Here is a 24,746-nt window from a genome sequence, read left to right on the forward strand (position 1 = left end):
AAAATAGAACTTTATGGTTTAAATGAGACGCGTTACGTTTGGAGAAAGAAAAACGTTCCATTCCAGCATAAGAACCTTATCCCATCTATGAGACATGGTGGTGGTAGTATCATGGTTTGGGCCTGTTTTGCTGCATCTGGGCCAGGACGGCTTGCCATCATTGATGGAACAATGAATTCTGAATTATACCAGCGAATTCTAAAGGAAAATGTCAGGACATCTGTCCATGAACTGAATCTCAAGAGAAGGTGGGTCATGCAGCAAGACAACGACCCTAAGCACACAAGTCGTTCTACCAAAGAATGGTTAAAGAAGAATAAAGTTAATGTTTTGGAATGGCCAAGTCAAAGTCCTGACCTTAATCCAATCGAAATGTTGTGGAAGGACCTGAAGCGAGCAGTTCATGTGAAGAAACCCACCAACATCCCAGAGTTGAAGCTGTTCTGTACGGAGGAATGGGCTAAAATTCCTCCAAGCCGGTGTGCAGGACTGATCAACAGTTACCAGAAACGTTTAGTTGCAGTTATTGCTGCACAAGGGGGTCACACCAGATACTGAAAGCAAAGGTTCACATACTTTTGCCACTCACAAATATGTAATATTGGATCATTTTCCTCAATAAATAAATGACCAAGTATAATATTTTCGTCTCATTTGTTTAACTGGGTTCTCTTTATCTACTTTTAGGACTTGTGTGCAAATCTGATGATGTTTTAGGTCATATTTATGCAGAAATATAGAACATTCTAAAGGGTTCACAAACTTTCAAGCACCACTGTATACGTTTATGATTTTAAACACGTCACACGGTGATATATTTATAAACAAGATTATGTTTTAATCATTTGAACATAATTTTTTTCCCCTCTCTATCTTGATTTTGATCTCAGTGTGATGTGTGCTTCTTCTTCTAAACCCTTTTTCTTTAGGAAGGGGTTGGAGACACGCAGGACTCGTATGCGTACGATGGTAATCGAGTCAGAAAATGGAACGTGACGACCACCAACTACGGCAAAGTGAGAACACGCACCGCTTCATGGAGTTAGCTGATTTGTTTACACACTTTTTTTCTTCCATGATTGTCGATGTCCAACTGGATGTCTTTTTGACGAAAGTGCTCTGTAAAACGTTTCCTTTTCCTCCAGTCGTGGGCTGCAGGGGACATCGTGAGCTGCATGATCGACCTCGATGAAGGAACAATTACTTTTTGTCTGTAAGTGTTCTAACTGTACATTTCACTGTGATCACAATTTTTCCTCAAAAGTCCATTTTATATATGATGCAAATTAATCTGTAGTAAAGTGGGTGGAGCTAGATCATCCCAAGCATTAATATGTCCTATTTATTCCATTTTAATATTTAAAATGGGCATGAATATTAATCAAGGGTGAACACTGTGTATAAAATGCTGCTAATTTTGAAACTGGGTGAAGCATTTGGACCAGTGAGAACATTTGAGTGGATGATATGAGTTGAAAAACATCATGTTCTGAGTCTCAGGCTACGTTTACATTACGTCGAATCAGCGGATCATCAGATTAACGTTCTTAAAACGATTCGCGTTTACACTAAAACCGTTAGCCGTGCACACAGCAACACCAATACACGGATACGCTCGGCTCCGCAGGCATCCTGCGCTCCAAATCACTCCGCCCTGAACAGCGAGTGCCCTCTGGAGGGTGCGCACTCCGGCCCTGCGCAGCTCACAGAGCGCGCGAGTGAAGTGCACGAGCCACGATTCAGGACTGAGCCGCTGTGTGTGTGATCCCAGCGCATATCACTTACCACTTGCAAGTGGAAGGATGGCAAGCCTAAAGACAATCATAACTACACAATGGGCAGTATTTGCATCAGTATTTGCAGTATTTTCATTCTTTTATACTCTCTTTAATGAAAGGTGATACAAGGCGGAAGTCCGCGCCGTTTTTCAGCAGTCGCATCACATGACCAACGCCAGCGAATCAGGAAGGTGGATGTCACAGTGACGTTGTCCAATGAGGACGCCAGCTAGAGCTCAGCACAGCGTATTCGCGTATCTCAATGTTTACACAGCACCGGACCAGACACGATCTGGATTGAATACGTGGACGCTGGCGGATTCCCGTTTCCCGGCGTTTCCAGGTGGTTTAATGTAAACGGACAGTGCATCCGCGAAGAAAACGAGACAGATACGGTCTAATGTAAACGTAGCCTCAGTGTCAGTAAAGTGGTGGTGGATGGATGCAAGTCCCGGAAAAGTGTGTTTATTATAAAACATCAGTCAGGCATACAAAATCCAGAACGTAAGGCAAACTCAAAGCAAGCAGTATTAGAAGGCCCGTTGATCCGCATGAGGCACGAAGGCTAGCCCGTATGGTCCAATCCCACAGAAGAGCTACTGTAGCACAAACTGCTGAAAAAGTTAATGCTGACACCTTTCTGTTTTAGCCAGCATTAACTTTATCAGCAGTTTGTGCTACAGTTGCTCTTCTGTGGGATTGGACCATACGGGCTAGCCTTCGTGCCTCATGCGAATCAACGAGCCTTCAGCACCCATGACCCTGTCACCGGTTCACCAGTTGTCCTTCCTTGGACCACTTTTGGTAGGTCCTAACCACTGCATCCCAGGAACACCCCATAAGATGCACCATTTTGGAGACGCTCAAACCCAGTCATCTAGCCATCACAATTTGGCCCTTGTCAGTCGCTCAGATCCTTACGCTTGCCCATTTTTCCTGCTTCCAACACATCAACTTCAAGAACTGACTGTTCTCTTGCTGACAGGTGCCATTGTAATGAATGGTATTCTGTCCACATTTGCGTGCTCTGATTGGCTACCCTACTACAGGATATCAGCTCATATACTGTGAGTAGAGAAAAACAAAATGGCGGAGCGTACTTGGTTGGACTGTACCAACCAAGGATGAAATAAAAACTCTACTTGAAAACAAAACCGCAAAAAAAAGAGCAATAAAATATGGAATAAAAGTATTTGATGGTAAGAACATATCTTTTTTTATTTTTTCAAGAATTATTAAATTGCTACGGTCATTCCACCGGTTTGTTTACATTCTAAGCGGAAATTATTTGGTCGGACGTTTTGCATCAAGTTTTTATTTATCGAATTTGCAAAAAATAAAATTAAAAAATGTTCCGTTTGTCAAAATCCAGTGCATGTGGATAGAATAAAACAGTTATTCCACTCAGTCTCGTCGTACATGGCTTATAGACAACTCGGTGCTACGCGCCTCATCGGCTATCAGCTCATGTACGACTCGATTATGTGGAATAACTGTTAATGATGCGCTTCACCTGTCACTGGTTTTAATGTTATGCCTGATTTAGTGTATACAGAAATATAGACAATTCTACACATTTTCAAGCACCACTATACACTACTGTTCAAAAGTTTGGGGTCACTTTGAAATGTCCTTATTTTTGAAAGAAAAGCACTGTTCTTTTCAATGAAGATCACTTTAAACTAATCAGAAATCCACTCTATACATTGCTAATGGGGCGGCACGGTGGTGTAGTGGTTAGCGCTGTCGCCTCACAGCAAGAAGGTCCTGGGTTCAAGCCCCGGGGCCGGCGAGGGCCTTTCTGTGTGGAGTTTGCATGTTCTCCCCGTGTCCGCGTGGGTTTCCTCCGGGTGCTCCGGTTTCCCCCACAGTCCAAAGACATGCAGGTTAGGTTAACTGGTGACTCTAAATTGATCGTAGGTGTGAATGTGAGTGTGAATGGTTGTCTGTGTCTATGTGTCAGCCCTGTGATGACCTGGCGACTTGTCCAGGGTGTACCCCGCCTTTCGCCCGTAGTCAGCTGGGATAGGCTCCAGCTTGCCTGCGACCCTGTAGAAGGATAAAGCGGCTAGAGATAATGAGATGAGATGAGACATTGCTAATGTGGTAAATGACTATTCTAGCTACAAATGTCTGGTTTTTGGTGCAATATCTCCATAGGTGTATAGAGGCCCATTTCCAGCAACTATCACTCCAGTGTTCTAATGGTACAATGTGTTTGCTCATTGCCTCAGAAGGCTAATGGATGATTAGAAAACCCTTGTACAATCATGTTAGCACAGCTGAAAACAGTTGAGCTCTTTAGAGAAGCTATAAAACTGACCTTCCTTTGAGCAGATTGAGGCCCTGTCCACACGGCAACGGATTCAGGTGAATCTGATAAAATTGTTTATCGTTTCGGCCTGGCGTCCACACGGCACCGGCGTTTTGGGTGCCCCAAAACGAAATCTTTTGAGAACGGGTTCCAGAGTGAAAAAATCTGGCAATGGAGCCGTTGCGAATTCGTCTGGATGAGTAGAACGGATTTGTTTACGATGATGTCACAACCACATGTGCTTCACGCGGGGTAGAAGTGTAACGAACTCGATGCGAGTTGTCAACAAATCCTATAACTTGGTTCATGAAACGCGCTTACAAAATATTTTCACTGTGAATATTTATTGTGTAATGGTGCAAAGTGAGAGAATAGCCCTTAGGGCAGAGTCAATCCTGCCAGCAAAAATAGGGAAAAAAAAGGAGCGATCTCACCTCTTCAGATGTTTATTCTGGACCATTAAAGAATTCTGGAGGATATCAGAATGTTGGCGTACCGGCTTCCATCTACCCCCGTTCATTCCTCTTTCCGCGTCTCCATTCAAAAAACGAGCACGTGATTTAAAGGGACTATATCCATAGGATAGGGAGTGAGAAAGTGTGTGTGACAGTGACAGGGATAGTCACTGTGCGCATGCGCAGTTATGCGCATGTGTCTACTTCTATTGTTCTGGTGTCTCCGATGGGACCGTCTTACAGCGCACGGAGTGGTGTGGCATGTGTATTGCATCGTTTTCAGCAAGCGTTGTGTTGCCATATGAACCTGATATTTTACTGATCCGTTGCCCATGTGGACGCGATATTTAAAAAAAAAAATCTCGTTGTCGTGTGGATGTAGCCTGAGTTTCTGGAGCATCACATTTGTGGGGTCGATTAAATGCTCAAAATGGCCAGAAAACTGTCTTGACTATATTTTCTATTCATTTTACAACTTATGGTGGTAAATAAAAGTGTGACTTTTCATGGAAAACACAAAATTGTCTGGGTGACCCCAAACTTTTGAACGGTAGTGTATGTACAGTACCTCATGGAAACATCCTTTGACATTATTTTTCATGTTATCGCTATTCTATTGCCTCATCACCCGGCCTTATTTGAGCAATTCCATGAGTCTGTATTCATGTTCATGGTGTTTTATTTCTCAGGAATGGACAGTCCCTTGGAACAGCTTTCACTAATATCAAAATGGGTCCAGGGATCGCCTACTTCCCCGCTATCAGTCTTTCATTCAAAGAGTCTGTGGCCTTTAACTTTGGCAGCCGCCCACTCAGATATCCTTTATGCTTCTTCCTGTTTGTTCTTTGGTGTTTATTATTTTGTTATTGAGCTCTTGAGCAAAGCCTTTTTACTCTCAACTGTTCATCTCTGTGCCTTTGCCTGATGTCTAAACCACTATGGATGAAATGGTAAAGGTTTTCATACACTACGAGTATATAAACTGTGCAGCTTGAAGAGGAGGTTCCTTAACCTTCTGCTCCTTCACGTATCCTGTGGAAGGCTATCATCCCCTTCAGGACCCTCCAACTGCTGACCTTATCAAAGCCAAGAGGCTGCTGGGATACATGAAGAACGTGATGTTAATTGGCATAGACATACAGGTACAACTGAGATTCATGTTCATTCCATTCTTTATTTATTATGCTCTTACAATCGAGAGCAATCAGCAATCCCAGTGTATTGAGAAAAAAAACCCCTACACATACAGTGGTGCTTGAAAGTTTGTGAACCCTTTAGAATTTTCTCTATTTCTGCATAAATATGAACTAAAACATCATCAGATTTTCACACAAGTCCTAAAAGTAGATAAAGAGAACCCAGTTAAACAAATGAGACAAAAATATTAAGCTTGGTCATTTATTTATTGAGGAAAACGATCTAATACTACACATCTGTGAGTGGCAAAAGTATGTGAACCTTTGCTTTCAGTATCTGGTGTGACCCCCTTGTGCAGCAATAACTTCAACTAAACGTTTCCGGTAACTGTTGATCAGTCCTGTACACCGGCTTGGAGGAATTTTAGCCCGTTCCTCCGTACAGAACAGCTTCAACTCTGGGATGTTGGTGGGTTTCCTCACATGAACTGCTCGCTTCAGGTCCTTCTACAACATTTCGATTGGATTAAGGTCAGGACTGACTTGGCCATTCCAAAACATTAACTTTATTCTTCTTTAACCATTCTTTGGGAGAACGACTTGTGTGCTGAGGGTCATTATCTTGCTGCATGACCCACCTTCTCTTGAGATTCAGTTCATGGACAGATGTCCTGACATTTTCCTTTAGAATTCGCTGGTATAATTCAGAGTTCATTGTTCCATCAATGATGGCAAGCCGTCCTGGCCCAGATGCAGCAAAACAGGTTCAAACCATGATACTACCACCACCATGTTTCACAGATGGGATAAGGTTCTTATGCTGGAATGCAGTGTTTTCCTTTCTCCAAACATAACTCTGCTCATTTAAACCAAAAAGTTCTATTTTGGTCTCATCTGTCCACAAAACATTTTTCCAATAGCCTTCTGGCTTGTCCACGTGATCTTTACTGCAGATGAGCAGCAATGTTCTTTTTGGAGAGCAGTGGATTTCTCCTTGCAACCCTGTTATGCATACCATTGTTGTTCAGTGTTCTCCTGATGGTGGACTCATGAATTTTAACATTAGCGAATGTGAGAGAGGCCTTCAGTTGCTTAGAAGTTACCCTGGGGTCCTTTGTGACCTTGCCGACTATTACACGCCTTGCTCTTGGAGTGATCTTTGTTGGTCGACCATTCCTGGGAAGGGTAAAAATGGTCTTGAATTTCCTCCATTTGTACACAATCTGTCTGACTGTGGATTGGTGGAGTCCAAATTCTTTAGAGATAGTTTTGTAACCTTTTCCAGCCTGATGAGCATCAACAACGCTTTTTCTGCGATCCTCAGAAATCTCCTTTGCTCGTGCCATGATACACTTCCACAAACGTGTGTTGTGAAGATCAGACTTTGATAGATCCCTGTTCTTTAAATAAAACAGGGTGCCCACTCACACCTGATTGTCATCCCATTGATTGAAAACACCTGACTCTAATTTCACCTTCAAATGAACTGCTAATCCTAGAGGTTCACATACTTTTGCCACTCACAAATATGTAATATTGGATCATTTTCCTCAATAAATAAATGACCAAGTATAATATTTTTGTCTCATTTGTTTAACTGGGTTCTCTTTATCTACTTTTAGGACTTGTGTGAAAATCTGATGATGTTTTAGGTAATATTTTTGCAGAACTATAGAAAATTCTAAAGGGTTCACAAACTTTCAAGCACCACTGTATTTGACTATTTCTATCAAGACAACATTTCAATACTCATGGCAAAATGAACGGGAAATATGGTTCGGATTGAAATTTCTGAAATTCACAGTTCTTCAGTTCACTGCAGTGTCTTGCAAAAGTATTCATCCCCCTTGGTGTTTGTCCTGTTTTGTCGCATTACAAGCTGGAGTTAAAATGGATTTTTGGAGGGTTAGCACCATTTGATTTACACAACATGCCTACCACTTTAAAGGTGCACGTTGTTGTTTTATTGTGACACAAACAATAATTAAGATGAAAAAACAGAAATCTGGACTGTGCACAGGTATGAAACCCCTAAATAAGAGCTGGTCTAACCAATTCACTTCATAAGTCACAGAATTAGTTGATTAAGATCCACCTGTGTGCAACCACATGATCTGTCACATGATGTCTGTATAAATCAACCTGTTCTGGAAGGACCCTGACTCGGCAACACTACTAAGCAAGCAACATGAGAACCAAGGAGCCTCCAAACAGGTCAGAGACAAAGTTGTGGAGAAGTATAGATCAGGGTTGGGTCATAAAAAAAAAATCCCAAACTTTGAATATCCCACGGAGCACCATTAAATCCATTATAGCAGAATGGAAAGAATATGGCACCACTACAAACCTGACGAGGAGGCCGCCCACCAAAACTCACAGACCAGGCAAGGAGGGCATTAATCAGAGATGCAACAAAGACACCAAAGATAACACTGAAGGAGCTGCAAAGATCCACAGCGGAGATGGGAGTATCTGTCCGTAGGACCACTTTAAGCCGTACACTCCACAGAGCAGGGCTTTATGGAAGAGTGGCCAGAAAAAAAGCTATTACTTAAGAAAACATGTTTGGAGTTTGCCCAACAGCATGTGGCAGACTCCCCAAACACATGGGAGAAGGTTCTCTGGTCAAAAGAGACTAAAATTGATCTTTTTGGCCATCATGGGAAACGCCATGTGTGGCACAAATGCAACACCCTGAGAACACCTTTCCTACAGTGAAGCATGGTGGTGGCAGCATCATGTTGTGGGGATGTTTTTCAACTGCAGGGACAGGAAGCTGGTCAGGACTGAAGGAAAGATGGATGGCACGAAATACAGGGCAATTCTGGAAGAAAACCTGTTCGAGTCAGCCAGAGGTTTGAGACTGGGATGAAGGTTCACTTTCCAGTAGGACAATGACCCTAAACATACTGCTAAAACTACACTGGAGTGGTTTAAAGGGAAACATTTAAATGTCTTGGAATGGCCTAGTCAAAGCCCAGACGTCAATCCAGTTGAGAATCTGCGGTATAACTTGAAGATTGCTGTACACCAACGCAACCCATCTGACTTGAAGGAGTTGGAGCAGTTTTGCCTTGAGGAATGAGCAAAAATCCCAGTGGCTAGATGTGCTAAGCTAATAGAGACATACCTCAAGAGACTTGCAGCTGTAATTGCAGCAAAAGGTGGCTCTACAAAATATTGATTTTGGGGTGGGTGAATACCTATGCACACTCCGGATTTCTGTTTTTTTCCATCTTAATTATTGTTTGTTTCACAATAAAACAAGTTGTAGGCATGCTGTGTGAATCAAATGGTGCTAATCGCCCCAAAATCCATTTTAATTCCAGCTTGCAATGTGACAAAACAGGACAGACACCAAGCGGGATGAATACTTTTTCAAGACACTGTATATCTCACAAGGAGACGATACAGTAGATTTTGCAATATTCTCAAAGAATCAAGGTGGATTATTTCTGAGAAAACCCTATTTTAAACCCATTGTGCTGAACAGAAGAGGAGGTTAAATATAACGGAGTGTTCTGTGCAGGCTCCATCTCTTTATATTAAAATGTTGATTTCTGTCTTGTAAGGAGGAGAAGCTCATCGAGAGGGACATTGCATCCTGGCAGCTTCAAGGAGAACCTACGGTGCTGGTCACACTCGCGCATATCTTCAATTACTTCGCTCCTCTGATGGTTAGTATGTCTCTCAACACTTTGGATGTTTTTAAGTGGAATTGCTTTGTACTTTTTGCCTTCCTGGCTCAGACAGAGTGCCGTGTGTGTACTGCAGTGTAAAGTGTATCTGGTAGAAGATGTCCTGATGAGCTTCCTGCTGGGGATTCTGGAGGGCGGTGGCTCTGTGGACGAACATCCGCTAGTCCAGCAGCTGCTCGAGCTCTTCTGGCTGCTTATGGAGGTGACGAGAGTGTGTTGTGTCTGTACAGGAGGGTTCAGAAGTCGTGTCGTTTTGAAATGATAAAATAAGTGTAAAAAGCATCATCATACTGTCCCTAAAATCTCTGAAAAGTCATTCATACACCTTTTCCTTCATGTTGGCTTTTCTTTGTGTCTTCATTCCTCCGGTAGGACTTTGAGGTGAACGAGTGCCTGAAGCAGTTGATGATGTCGTTGCTCAGGGCGTATCGCTTCTCACCCATCATCCCTGACCTCGGCTTCCAGGTAAGACGCAGGAATTAATGGATGGACAGGAAGTGCATTATTACTCTCTTGATATTCCATTCTATTCTATCCACATTCACTGGATATGAGCAGTCGTGCGCTCTGATTGGCTACTCTACGACTGGAATATCAGCTCATATACCGTGAGGAGAGAAAAACAAAATGGCAGAACGTGTTGACGAAATAAAAACTTGACTCGAAAACAAAACCCCAAAAACAAAAAAGCAAAAAAAATATATATATATTAGTGCTGTCAAGCGATTAAAATATTTAATCGTGATTAATGTCGCGACTGTCATAGTTAACTCGCGATTAATCGCAATTTAATCGCACATTTTTGTCACATGAAAAACCATTGTAATTCTCTTATCAGCATAAAAAAGTGAATGGGCTTGCTCACCGTTCGAACTACGGGGGTACTCGGGGGATCCGAGATCCCCTGAAACAGACATGAGATCCCTTGAAAACATGATTTGGGAAATGTTGGGGGGGTCTCTAAAATATTGGCAAAATGATGTTTATTGACACAGCAATCGTGTGTAACGGGAAGCATTTGCATATCCGAAGTGAGCGCGCGATGGAGAGCCGCGCTCCGAGACAAGCGCAAGCGCACCCCAAACCCCCCCCCAGGGAAAATAAGGGACCCTCCCGAAAATATCGGCATAGTTCGAACACTGGTTGTACCAATGTTTTTTTTTTTTTATTGCAGAGCATAACACATCTTGTCACAGCCACTGCAAAGTGGGGCTGGAGCCACCGATGAGCACCGTGGCTCTTCGGGGGAGGGCAGAGGACTCTGGCTGTGCGGGGCGTGGCATCATGTCACAGAGCATTAATCTCGCGATAAAAAAATTATCGCCGTTAAAATTAAGTCAAGTTAACGCGTTAATAACGCGACATTTTTGACAGCACTAATATATATATATATATATATATATATATATATATATATATATATATATATATATACAGTATATATATGGAATAAAAGTATTTGATGGTAAAAACTTTTTTTTTTCCCCAAGAATTATTATTGGAGCATTTTTCACAAATTGCTGCTGTCATTTCTCCGGTTTGTTTACATTCTAAGCGGAAATGATTTGGTCGGACGTTTTGTATCAAGTTTTTATTGATCGAATTATTTACAAAAAATGAAAATGTTCTGTTTCTCAAAATCCAGTGCATGTGGATAGAATCAAACAGTTATTCCTCTTCATCTCGTCGTACATGGGTTATAGCCGACTTGGTGCTACGCACCTCATCGGCTGTCAGCTCATGTACGACTCAATTTTGTGGAATAACTGTTAAATGTTTTGGATTGTTGTCTTGCTGCTGGATACACCCATGTTTTCTATGTTTTTGTAGACGCGTTGTAAAATAGAGGCATTTTTACCTTTTTCCATTCAAAAAAATGTGGGGGATGCAAACTTTTGACCTCAGCTGTAATTCATGGTTATGTATTCATGGCACAGCAAAAATGATTGTTAAAAATGGTTGAAATTTTTTTTTTTACTTGTTTTACTTTGCCTTAATTTTTTTCTTTTGCTCTGCTGTGTTATGCTTTGCTTCGTTTTATTTTGTTTGGCAGGAACTTTTGCGGTGTGATAGTAAGGTGAAGATTAAAAACAAAAATTCAGATTCTTAAAAATAAGTAAGACCCTTTATTTAAAAGTAAGTAGACTGACTTTCAGATTTTTCAGGTTTAGGTCATAAAAAGAATTTTCCCTGACACCCAATTAATTTTGTTTAGTGGACCGAAAGCTACTGAATTCGAATCACAGACTTACAATTTTATTATTATTATATATATATTTTAAATTGAGCAATTAATGAATTTAGAGCCACATGGCCCTAAATTCTCCGCTATTATTTCTTGCTTCACCATGACACAGTCCAAGATGCTACGTCATGCGTTACGTGGTGGTGGGCTTTCCCTGTTTGCACAAGGCATTGTACTGTAGGATACAAATTTGAAACTGGAAAGGAAAATGGAAGACATGAATGAAACGTGAAAGGCTGACTACAGTAACGGAAAGCGAGAAGAAAAGATGTTGCGAAGGTCGGAGGCGCCGCGGCTCAGTCGAATAAGGCGCCATACCATAAATCCGGGGACCCGGGTTCGATTCCGACCTGAGGTCATTTCCCGATCCCTCCCCGTCTCTCTCTCCAGCTCATTTCCTGTCTCTACACTGTCCTATCCAATAAAGGTGAAAAAAGCCCCCCCAAAAATCTTTAAAAAAAAAAAGATGTTGCGAAGGAAAGGAAACGCAGGACCAAACTAATAAATATCGGCGCTCAGCGAGCACCTCGGTGTGATCAGCTGTTCGTTTAGCGACAGAATGATGGAACTGTCAGTGCACGGTCAAAGGTAAACCTGTAGATGGCAGTAATGCAACACTGTGGATGCCAGCTGCCGTAAAACCCAAAAGAAGAAGGTAAACCTGTGCATGCGCACATGGACTTCCTCTGTCTGCTTGACTACGTGAAGCGAGCGATTTCATGCACATTATTTTCTCAGGAATCCCCTCAAATTAAATAACTTCCCAGCCACAGAATGGCCTGGTTTTCATACATGTTACAGAAATAAACATGTTTATTTTTTTCACGGTCCGGTTTCCATCAAATCCTGCGCTCTGATTGGCTGGCGAGCGGGTCCATATCCTACGATATGGACCTCTGGCGACTCGCTCGTTCACAACAACAACAAACATAGTAGCAATTTTTGTCAACATTTATTTTCGCATTTCTCAGGAGAATAGCATTAATTTTGCAGTATGGCTAGTGATAACGACAGTCTTCACAGCGAAAGCAAGTTTTACTACCCTGAGGAAGACGAAATAAAAGAAAACATTTCAGGAGGAAGCTAAAAACCTGTAACTGTTGCTAACGCCGAGCAAAAACATGGCTGAATCCTGAATGACTCATTTTGTATAAATAGGGGACTACATAGGTGGCAAAATGTAGTTTTTTTTCCTGCCATGGAAGTGCACTTGTATACCGAGGAGGAATACATTTGCATTACAGCCGTGAATGAGGATTCAAAATGGCGGCTCGGCTCGGTTTTCCCTTTCGGGCGCTCTCGTTTTCTGTTAGAATTTGGGAAAGAAAAAAGGAAATATATTATTTACCAGCTTAAGGTCGGTCCGTATGGTGAAATACCGTGACCTCGGCCTTAAATACTGACCTCGGCCCAGAGGGCCTCGCTCAGTACTTTCAAGACCTCGGTCACGGTATTTCACGATACGGACCTCCCAGCTGGTAAATAACATGTATATCATAATGACCAAATTTCAGAGGGAACTAAATTTCACTGGTTTTATGAAATCGAAAGGCTGTCTAGCTTTAAATCGCTCAAAAGTGTTGTGTGGTAAAATCCTTATCATTGAAACTGGGAAAGAATCAGATTAGTCAATGAATATATAATCAATGATCCAATAATCCATCAGTAAAAGAATATAGTTACTTTAAGATATTTATTTCGTCATTGCCTAAAAGCAGAGATCCCGATGAGTGTAAAATGTGTTGGTAATTAATCCCATGTTTTTATTTATTTTTTTAAGCGAATGAAAAATAAGTGCTGGATAAAAACCCATCTGTCTTATGGAAATAAAGATACAAATGTTGTTGTGTGTTTTGAGATGTTGCCTTGCACTTACGATCGGGTTCCTTATGGTGGTACGCGTATGTTGTTTGTATATACGGACGTCGTCTGATCGCAAAAACCATCAAAAATCAGGTTGCTGCATGACCATATTCTTTTAAGTATGGCGCTTCGCTCTGCCTTGCTTTCACTTTTCAAACATTGTTATCAGAAATACAGCACAGTGATAATGTGTTTAAAACTAGCTTGGAAATGGGCATGAATGGGAGTAAAGGATTCGCTTACAACCTCTAAAGTCTAGATTTTGGGGTTTTTTTTTTGTGTAGACTTTATTTTATTTTACAAAAATGATCTGAAATAGTACGGAAGCCGAGAGAGGCCCTTCATATAATCCTTTTTTTTTATTCACCTTGTTATCCCGAGATAACGACATAATTAATTCAGGATCTCGAGAAAACAACACAACTAATTCGAGATCTCGAGAAAACAAAACTGTTATTTCAAGATCTCGAGAAAACAAAACAATTATTTCATGATCTCGAGTAAACAGCTGAGAAATGGTTCATTCAGGTGCGCCAAGAGACTTGTGATATGCTGACTTTGGGGCTATTTCTCATTCTGTATAAACTAGTGCTGTCAAGCAATTAAAATATTTAATCACGATTAATGTCGCGACTGTCATAGTTAACTCGCGATTAATCGCAATTTAATCGCACATTTTTGTCACATGAAAAACCATTGTAATTCTCTTATCAGCATAAAAATGTGAATGGGCTTGCTTTGTACCAATGTTTTTTTTTATTGCAAAGCATAACACGTCTTGACACAGCCACTGCAAAGTGAAACCTAAGCCGAGCACCGGGGCTAGCAAAAGAACCATGAGTGAAGTGATCTACTGCTTGAGTTAGTCTACAACTCTAATCAGAGAGACAGGTTACACAGTGACAGTAGGCTTGACATGCTTGATTATAATATAAAGTACACTATTATATTAACTTTAAGTTGTTCGTTGATAAATATTGCATTGAATCTGATCTTTACTGTTTCAGCTCACTTAACACATTTTGTACTTTTACACTTTCTGCCTGTTGATGCATCGCGCTGTCCAATCAGAGGCGGCCAAATTTGCATATTACAGGAAGGATTTCTGGGATAGCATTGAGTTTACAGTTCAGAGGGATCTGGCTTCTTTAGACGCTGTCTTCTTAAAACTGAATGAATACTTAAAAAGAGCCAAATGAGCCAGTCTTTTGAACGGCTCTTTTCAAAGAACGGATCACAAAGATGCGGATCCCATCAAAGAGCCATAAATCCCATCTCTACCAGCGCGCCCTGCCCGCGCTGGTTCTTTGGGGGGAAAGGAGGGCAGAGGACTCTGGCTGTGTGGGGCGTGGCATTACAGTCTAGCTGCTATCATTTTTCTAAGCAAAGTCTCTGTTCCAAGTTCCTGGCAGTTTCAAAAGCTTATGAAAAACCTACATCATGTCACAGAGCGTTAATCTCGCAATAAAAAAATTATCACCGTTAAAATTGAGTCAAGTTAACGCGTTAATAACGCGACATTTTTGACAGCACTAGTATAGACACAACTTTGGTCATTAGAATGTCTGGAATAATCGATCACCTAATAAGGCAATATTTTGATCAGGGGTTGACACAGGGACCGATTGCATTAAGTCTTTTAACAAGGGATAATTTCAAAATTTCTAAGTCTTCGTTGTCTGACCCACAGGGGGGCGCAGCTCTGCTAGAAATCTCAGCTGTTTTCTCGAGATCATGAAATAATTGTCTTGTTTTCTTGAGATCTCGAATTAGTTGTGTTGTTTTCTCGAGATCCTGAATTAATTATGTCGTTATCTCGGGATAACAAGGTGAATAAAAAAATTATATGAAGGGCTTCTCGCGGCTTCCGTAGAAATAGTGTTCTAATAAGCAAGCTCCTTTTAAAGTCAGTTGCAGTGAGAGTGAATGGACTTAATTCTGAAATTATTTTATGTGTCTCTCCCCCCCCCCTTCTAGATTCACTATCTACGCTTGACAACTGCCATTTTACGCCATGAAAAGTCGAGAAAGTACCTCCTGAGCAATGTATTATATCCTTCCTTTACCAAAATCTATAGTATAGTTTGTAAGTCAGTTGATGATGCAGGTTGAATTCTGGAGAAAATCAGAATAAAAGTAATGTGTACGGATGAAGGATTGAGTGAGACTTGCACTTTCTGAAACGAGATGTTGAAAACTAAACTAGATTTTACTGAAGATAACAAAAATGTGTCTGATAGAGGTTTGAGATGCTTTTCATGGAAGGAATGAAACACTTGGGGATGTGCTGTTCTTGGAAAGATAGGATGGTGGTGTGATGCAGGCTCGTGCGAAGCCCAGTTACTGTTGCCACCCTGAAGTTGATGATTTTGTTAGGGTTTTGCTGGGATTCGAACCTGGTTCGTTGGTGTGATAATCCAGCAAACCCCCACTAGGCCACCAGGGGGATGACTCAAATGCAGAGGCGTGAGGCGGAAGTAGAAAAAGAATCAAAAGGTTTATTTAAACTATATACACTATATACAGGGCAAAACAAAAGACAAAAAAAAACCAAAGAGTAAAATCCAAAAGAAAAGCAAAGTGCAAAAATACAAAAGCTAAGAAGATCAAAAAACACAGTACAAAGGAAACTGGAGATAAACATAACAGCACAAAGACTCCGTGACAAGAGGACTGAACTCAGGGGTATAAATAGACAAACTAATTAAGGACACAGGTGAAGATAATTAGGCAATTAACACAAACACAAAACACAGGAACAGTGGCGGCCTCTAGAGGCCAAAATAAACACGACATGAAAAGGAAATAACAGCGGCCTCTAGAGGCCAAAACAGTCCTAGTCCTAACAGGACCCCCCCCTCTAGGAGCGTCTCCTGACGTTCCCAGGGCGATCCGGATGGGCCGAATGGAAGTCCCGACATAGTTCTTTATCAAGGACATCCCGAGCAGGAACCCAGCAGCGCTCCTCAGGACCATAGCCCTCCCAGTCCACCAGATATTGCAACCCGCCGCGGACCCGGCGGGAGTCAAGCAGGCGATTCACAGTGAACACAGTCTGCCCCTGGAAGATGCGGGGGGGTGGGGGGTTCCTAGGGGCAGGGGCATACGTAGATGTCAGTACGGGCCGTAACAGGGAAACATGGAAAGTGGGGTTGATCCTCAGAGTCCGGGGCAACTGGAGCCGGTAGGAGACAGGGTTCACCCTGCGCACCACCTTGAAGGGGCCAATGTAGCGAGGAGCAAGCTTGCGGTTCTCCACCCGCAGTGGAAGGTCCTTAGTGGACAGCCAAACACGCTGCCCAGGGCGGAAAGCGTGTGCAGGTCTTCTATGGCGGTTGGCCTGAGTCTGGTTGGTTCTGGAGGTCTGTATGAGGGTCTTCCTGACCTTGCTCCAGGTCTTGCGACACCGTCTCACATATTGGTTGACCGAGGGCACCCCCGCGTCCTCCTCCTGGTCCGGGAACAGAGGTGGCTGGAACCCGAATTGGCACTGGAATGGCGACAGCTTGGTGGCCGATGACTGCAGGGTGTTGTGGGCGTACTCCGCCCATGGCAGCCAGGTGCTCCACGATGTCGGGTTATCCATAGCCAGGCCTCGCAGGGTGGTTTCCAGGTCCTGGTTGAGCCTCTCCGTCTGACCATTGGACTGTGGGTGAAACCCAGAGGAGAGGCTGGCAGTGGCTCCAATGACCTTGCAGAACCCGTGCCACACTCGGGAGGAGAACTGGGGCCCTCGGTCTGAGACGATGTCCTGTGGAAGACCAAAGACTCGGAAGACATGATTAAACAAAAGTTTCGCAGTTTCAAGAGCAGAGGGGAGTTTGCACAGTGGTATGAAGCGGCAGGCCTTGGAGAATCTGTCAACTAAGACCAAAATGACCGTGTTACCTTGTGACTCAGGGAGACCCGTGATAAAGTCGACTGCCACGTGGGACCAGGGACGCCGGGGAATGGTCAGAGGATGCAGGAGACCCTGGGGACGCTGTCGTGGGTTCTTGGTTCTGGTGCAAACCTCACAGGACAGGACAAATGACCTTACTTCCTTCTCCATGTTAGGCCACCAGAAGCGTCTTTTCAGGAAGTCCAGGGTCCTCCGAGCTCCCGGGTGGGCGGTGAGAGGGGAAGAGTGACCCCACTGGAGAACCTTGGCCCGGGCTTGATGTGGGACGTACAAGAGGCCTGGTGGCCCCGTCCCAGGACCGGGGTCCTGGCGTTGGGCTCGTCGGACAGCCTCCTCAATACCCCAGCGGACAGGGGCCACAATCCGGGACACAGGGATAATAGGCCCGACTTCATTCTCCCTGTTAGTGGCAGAGAACAGTCTGGACAGTGCGTCAGGCTTGGTGTTCTTGGAGCCGGGGCGGTATGAGAGGGTGAAGTCAAACCGACTGAAAAACAGGGCCCACCTAGCCTGTCGAGGGTTCAGTCTCTTGGCTTGCTGGAGGTACTCCAGGTTCTTGTGGTCAGTCCAAACCAGGAATGGATGTTGTGCTCCCTCCAGCCAGTGCCTCCACTCCTCAAGGGCCAGTTTGACCGCTAGCAGTTCTCGATCCCCCACATCGTACCGGGACTCAGCAGGACTCAGGCGGTGGGAGAAGTAAGCGCAGGGGTGCAGCTTTCCTTCCGAACGTTGAGAGAGCACCGCGCCGACACCACTGTCCGAGGCGTCCACTTCCACGATGAATGGTTGGGAGGTGTCCGGGAGAACCAGAATGGGTGCCGTGCAGAAGCGGTCCTTGAGGTCTTTGAACGCCTTTTCTGCCTGAGGAGACCAGCCATAAGATCCACCTGTCCCTTTGGTGAGGTCTGACATGGGTGCTGCCACAGAACTGAAGTTCCTGATGAACTTGCGGTAGAAGTTAGCGAATCCTAAGAACCGCTGAACCTCCTTAACGGACTTGGGAGTAGGCCAGTCCCGGACGGCCAGGGTCTTGGCAGGGTCCATTTGGAGTTGGCCTGTCCGTACAATAAATCCCAGAAAGGAGACCTCGGGAACATGAAATTCGCATTTCTGGGCCTTGGCGAACAGATTGTTCTGTAGCAGCCTCTGGAGAACCTGGCGGACATGGTGGCGGTGCTCCTGCACGGTCTTGGAAAAGATAAGGATGTCGTCGAGGTAGACAAAAACGTATAGGTTAATCATGTCCCTTAAGACGTCGTTGATTAGGGCCTGAAAAACAGCTGGTGCGTTGGTGAGTCCGAAGGGCATCACCTGGTATTCGTAGTGCCCAGACGGGGTGTTAAAGGCAGTCTTCCACTCGTCTCCCTGTCGGATACGGATGAGGTGGTATGCGTTCCGTAGGTCCAACTTGGTGAAGACGGTGGCGCCTTGGAGCAGGTCGAAAGCTGTGGACATCAGCGGAAGGGGATATCGGTTGCGCACAGTGATCTTATTCAGGCCCCTGTAATCAATACATGGTCGGAGCCCCCCATCCTTCTTGCCGACAAAGAAGAAGCCGGCTCCAGCAGGTGAAGTGGAGGGTCGAATAAACCCAGAGACCAGGGCATCTTTGAGGTATTCCTCCATGGCCTTGCGTTCTGGCTGAGAGAGTGAAAACAGTCTGCCACGAGGAGGGGTAGTCCCAGGGAGCAAGTCGATGGCACAGTCGTAGGCCCGGTGCGGAGGAAGAACGGCGGCCCTGCTCTTGCTGAATACCTCCTTGAGATCCCAGTACTCTGTGGGAACTTGAGATAACTCGGTGAGATCAGGGGGCTCGGCAGGAGACACAGGAGAGCTAGAGAGCAGACAAGAGGCATGGCATGCAGGGCCCCATTCCACAACCTGGCTTGTTACCCAGTCTATGCGAGGGTTGTGGCGAGTAAGCCAAGGAAGGCCTAGAATAACTGGGAACTCAGGTGAAGGAATCAGGTGCAGGGATATTTCTTCCTTGTGACCTTGAGACTGGAGGAAGACTGGAGAAGTAACTTGGGTGACTCTTCCATCACCTAACGCTTGGCCATCGAGGGCAGACACAGACAGTGGGACTTCAAGAGGTGCAGTCGGAATATTGATGCTTTGGGCGAAGTGAATATCCATAAAGTTCCCAGCCGCCCCTGAGTCTATCAAAGCTTGACAAGAGTGGACAGACTCACCCCAGGAGATGGAGACCGGGATGTAGATTCCTTGGCCAGGGAGTCCGGGAGAGAGGGTAGGCCCCGTCACAACCCTCCCTCGGCTGGACGGGGCGGTCCTTTTCCCAAGAGTTCGGGACATGATGCTCGGAAGTGACCAGGCTTGCCACAGTAGATGCAGCACTTGTCCCTCCTTCTGCGCTCCCTCTCAGATGCGGAGAGGCGAGTACGACCCACTTGCATGGGTTCTGGACAGTCACTGAAGGAGGTAGACGGTCTCCAGGTAGAGGTAGGGAGGCTGGGGGGGCTCAAGGCTTGGTGGCGTTCTCTCATCCTGTTGTCCAGACGAATAGCATGTGAGATGAGGGTTTCGAGGTCACTTGGGCATCCAATAGAGGCCAGACCGTCCTTGATGGGGTCAGACAGACCATGGTGGAAGGCTGACACCAGGGCAGTCTCGTTCCATCCACTTACTGCTGCGAGTGTTCGGAACGAGATGGCGTAATCTGCGACGCTTCCTCCTTGCCGGATGGACATGAGCTTTCGGGCTGCGTCGGTACTGATGTCTGCCTGATCGAAGACCCGAAGCATCTCTTCAGAAAACAGCTGGAAATCAAAGCACTCAGGTCCCTGTCTTTGCCAGATAGCAGTAGCCCAGGCTCGCGCCTTACCAGCTAATAAGGTGATCACAAAGGCAATCTTGCGGCGATCCGTAGTGTAGGTGGTAGGCTGAAGCTCAAAGGTGAGTTGACACTGGGTAAGGAACTCTCGGCACTCACTGTGCTTGCCGTCATACCTCTGTGGTGCAGGAAGGCTGGGTTCGCGAGGTGAAGAAGGCAGCATTGCAGGAGGCACTGGAGCAGGAGTGGGAGCTGGATCAGGAGCAGGAACTGGATCAGGAGCAGGAGATGCAGGCAGAGATGTCAGCTGTGCCAGGGTTTTCCCAATTTGCTGAAGCAGTTCCTCGTGGCGAGCGAGGGCCTCACGTTGGCTGGTGAGCGTACGTCCATGAGCGTCCATGGTCGCTCCGAAGCGTGTCAAAGCTGCCATAATTCCCTGAAGGTTGGCCGGGTAGACAGTTGAAGCAGCCTCTGCTGAGTCGGTCATGACGGAGTCTTTCTGTTAGGGTTTTGCTGGGATTCGAACCTGGTTCGTTGGTGTGATAATCCAGCAAACCCCCACTAGGCCACCAGGGGGATGACTCAAATGCAGAGGCGTGAGGCGGAAGTAGAAAAAGAATCAAAAGGTTTATTTAAACTATATACACTATATACAGGGCAAAACAAAAGACAAAAAAAAACCAAAGAGTAAAATCCAAAAGAAAAGCAAAGTGCAAAAATACAAAAGCTAAGAAGATCAAAAAACACAGTACAAAGGAAACTGGAGATAAACATAACAGCACAAAGACTCCGTGACAAGAGGACTGAACTCAGGGGTATAAATAGACAAACTAATTAAGGACACAGGTGAAGATAATTAGGCAATTAACACAAACACAAAACACAGGAACAGTGGCGGCCTCTAGAGGCCAAAATAAACACGACATGAAAAGGAAATAACAGCGGCCTCTAGAGGCCAAAACAGTCCTAGTCCTAACAGATTTAAATAATACTGCCTGGCTTTGAGTGGTATATCAGATATAGTCCATTCAGCTAGCATGATATTGAATGAGTCGAAGACGAGTAGCTGAATGGAATATATCTGATAGACCACTAAAAAAGCCAGCCAATATTATTATTATTATACATACACATTCGTTGGAACAATTATAGATTTTACAAAAAGTTAAGAACAGGGGGGTAACTTACCAATATTGAATGCTGATTGTGATCAAATGTAATTCAATGTTCTGTCAGTCCAAAGTCAAAGTTCTAACAATAAAAATGGTACACGTCCAAAAAGCCTGAACAACAACCCAACTTGTATACAAGCTATATCCAGGTAGACAGTTGAAGTTCAAAGTTACTTTTGGTCATCGTTAATTGTTCCATTGCAGTTGTTCAAAACAAAAGGGCTTTGCTGAGTGAAGTCCACGAGTGACGTCCTCTTGTAAAAGTCTCCGTTGCTTTTTTCCTCACCTCCAAGTAGAACTTTGACGGTATTTCCGCTATTTTTCTCTTTTCCAGTTTTTCAATGTCCGTTGGTTTGTTTTTCTCTTGTAAATGTGGGTGAAGAATATCCGGTGACGTTTTGGTAGCCTTTCGGGTGTTTAGTGCGTCTTTCTCTTTCAATCTTCCACTTTTAATGAAGCAAACCTCGCAGCCATGCTTGCGTACAAACTGTCACAATCACTCACTAGCGTGGAAGTTTTACATCTCCGACGTGTCTCTTTTCCAGTTTTTCGATGTCCGTTGATATGTTTTTTTTTTTTTTTCCCCTCTAGTGAATATGCGTGAAGAATATATAATAAAGTTTTGTTAGCCTTTCGGATGTTCAGCGCGTCTTTTAGTTTCAGTTTTGAGTTTATTTAATTAGTGCTTCATCCTAGCACTGGATTAGCCTCGTCTTCTCTCTCTCCCAGCCGACAAAGAAATGATTGTACTGTACGCATGCGCGTCAGAAAGTTTTCTCATTGGATCTTCGCATGAGTTTGGACGTGTGAAATCATGTTGTCTTGACAATGTGCAATATTATAACAATATTGCACGCTCATTCTCCATTAGGGAGAGCGATGTAATACACGGAGGACAAGCGATATGATGATAATATTGCATGCCATCAATAAACCCACTAGAAGGGAATAGAATACATGTTTTTATTCCATGGAAAAAGTGGCCCGTATGTACAATAATTTCCAATAACCGAGCATCCTGAAGTGTTTGTATTCCTCTTATACCACAGCAGTTTGCCAGCAATTACATTTCAGAATATTGTATTGTACTTTGTCCAGTTATAGTTACACATATGACCAAAGTATAATCTGTGAATTAATTGCCACGACAGAAACTATCATGTAGTAGAATGAGCACATTCATGTATACATGCTGCAAATGAATCAACACCTTGTGCCCAATCAAAATGGAGTATTTAACCAAGCTGTGTTGTAGTACGAGGTAATTCCCAGTTCAGAGTACACTGTTGTAGATAACGAACCGTAAATATAACCTACAAGTCGATTTATTATCGAAGGTAGTAGATATTTTAATCAAAGAACATCATGAGCAGGAAGTGCTTCCGCAGCTCTTCCTGTTTCCTTTTCCATAATCGGTGAAAGCTCCTTGACATGGTTACATTCGACGTGCTGCGCTCCGTGGTGTTCTTCTACATCAAGACTCCTCTGAGGGTGAAGGAGGCCGGCTTGGAGGAGCTCATCCCCACCACATGGTGGCCAACACACTTCGACAAAGAGGTGAGGACTCTCCGATAGAGCTGTTCGCCTTTTGTTTGTTTGGGAATTCGAGTTGGTCATGGGATTTTGTTTATTTAAGAGAAGCGCTTTTATTGGAAGTTATGTGCAGTGAGGGAGAGTTACGAGCCAAGCACAGAGCTGACAAGATAAAGGTTTAGAGCCTGGTTTAAGGGGAAAGTTCTGGAAATGAACTCTCGCAGGCTTCTAGTGAACAGCTTAAAAGAACGGTTTTGTGAAAAAATGTATATAATTTATTTTTTTCAATTATAGCAAATGTAGTCAATTATTAAATACAACTTTGCTTCTTAACGCCTTGGTCACACGACAGCTCATGATGGGTTTAATTTGCGAATACCTTCTTCGAGCCTCTTGAGATGTATTTGTCTCGAACCCATGTCCCTGATGCTCGCGGCAGCCTCGTCAACATAGCCTTAAAAGCGCATTTACGTTCGGGGATCCTTCAGAGCGTGTTGTGCATGCACTTGGAACCCAGTCGTTATGGGAAACACACGTGATGCTGATTTGAGCGCAATCAGCACGCGCATATAAGGACACTGTTTTCATAGAGACTTTGCAAGTATGCTGTCAGGTATGCTGCGGTAGATGGATCTAAGTGCAGGTAGAGTGTTTACTAGCAGGTGTGGTATTTACAAAACCAAAAGCAGAGTCATAAACGTGGTGAGAAGCAAACGTGACCATGATAATGATGATACTTCGCAAAGTCTCGGTGTCCTTATATGTGTGTGCGGATTGCGCTCAAACCAGCATCAGATGTTTCCCATAATGACTGGGTCCTGGGAGTGAGCGTGGCTGCTCGGGCACGCGAAGGCGTGACAGTCAAGTGTTTGCCTGCTGTGTGACCACAACTTTTAGCTCATGTGTACATTGCCATGCATCACCACCAAAGCGCCTCATTTTCACTGATAACTCATTGCAAAGCATCGCGAGCTGTAGTGTGACTGTAGCTTGAAGGCACTTCTCATCTCATTATCTGTAGCTGCTTTATCCTGTTCTACAGGGTCGCAGGCAAGCTGGAGCCTATCCCAGCTGACTACGGGCGAAAGGCGGGGTACACCCTGGACAAGTCGCCAGGTCATCACAGGGCTGACACATAGACACAGACAACCATTCACATTCACACCTACGGTCAATTTAGAGTCACCAGTTAACCTAACCTGCATGTCTTTGGACTGTGGGGGAAACCGGAGCACCCGGAGGAAACCCACGCGGACAACATGCAAACTCCGCACAGAAAGGCCCTCGTCAGCCACGGGGCTTGAACCCGGATCTTCTTGCTGTGAGGCGACAGCGCTAACCACTACACCACCGTGCCGCCCTGAAGGCACTTTCACATTGTTATTCATTCATTCTTTGGGACCAAGGATCTTACCAGTCCTAGCTAGTATTGGTTAACTAATTACCCGAGCTTCCTGTCTACCTCGGGTTCTCAACCTTTTCTGCTTTGAGGCCCACCTATTCATACTTGTACCGAGTCAGGGCCCATTTAAAAAAAAAAAAATCCCCAATTATTTTGGCTCATCTATTCTATTAGAATCTAATAATCTAATGTAAAGTGTATTAATGGAATGCAACATCACTCCCTGTTCCAGACGGGAGCCCAAGAATTGAATAAATGCAATAAAAACAAACTGTTTTTAATTGTAGGTATTGTATTTAAAACTGTATGGATGTACCAGAAGCCAACATAAAACCATGCATGCGGGGCATTCTCACTCAAAAGGGATTAATGATCCAAAAGTGGAGTCTGGTCCATTAACACAAGAACTTATTGCCATGTTTGTGTACAGCAAACAAGCAAGTTATTAAAACCAAGAC

The 24,746-nt window shown here is 44.2% G+C and overlaps 1 protein-coding gene across 5 annotated transcripts in view; it reads left to right on the forward strand.

The window, feature by feature from the left end:
* LOC132874309 (E3 ubiquitin-protein ligase RNF123) overlaps positions 1–24,746 on the forward strand; it is a 448,585-nt gene that overhangs the window by 41,424 nt on the left and 382,415 nt on the right. For all 5 annotated transcript variants that reach the window (XM_060910383.1, XM_060910388.1, XM_060910384.1 and 2 more), the window contains 9 exons: positions 930–1,016; positions 1,146–1,213; positions 5,237–5,362; positions 5,575–5,689; positions 9,256–9,360; positions 9,458–9,583; positions 9,754–9,846; positions 15,467–15,540; positions 22,793–22,910. In XM_060910383.1, coding sequence (XP_060766366.1) covers positions 930–1,016; positions 1,146–1,213; positions 5,237–5,362; positions 5,575–5,689; positions 9,256–9,360; positions 9,458–9,583; positions 9,754–9,846; positions 15,467–15,540; positions 22,793–22,910 — 912 coding nt within the window. The remainder of the gene's footprint in view (positions 1–929; positions 1,017–1,145; positions 1,214–5,236; positions 5,363–5,574; positions 5,690–9,255; positions 9,361–9,457; positions 9,584–9,753; positions 9,847–15,466; positions 15,541–22,792; positions 22,911–24,746) is intronic.

Source organism: Neoarius graeffei, chromosome 26, assembly GCF_027579695.1.
Source record: "Neoarius graeffei isolate fNeoGra1 chromosome 26, fNeoGra1.pri, whole genome shotgun sequence".
In the NCBI taxonomy this organism is placed as follows: domain Eukaryota; kingdom Metazoa; phylum Chordata; class Actinopteri; order Siluriformes; family Ariidae; genus Neoarius; species Neoarius graeffei.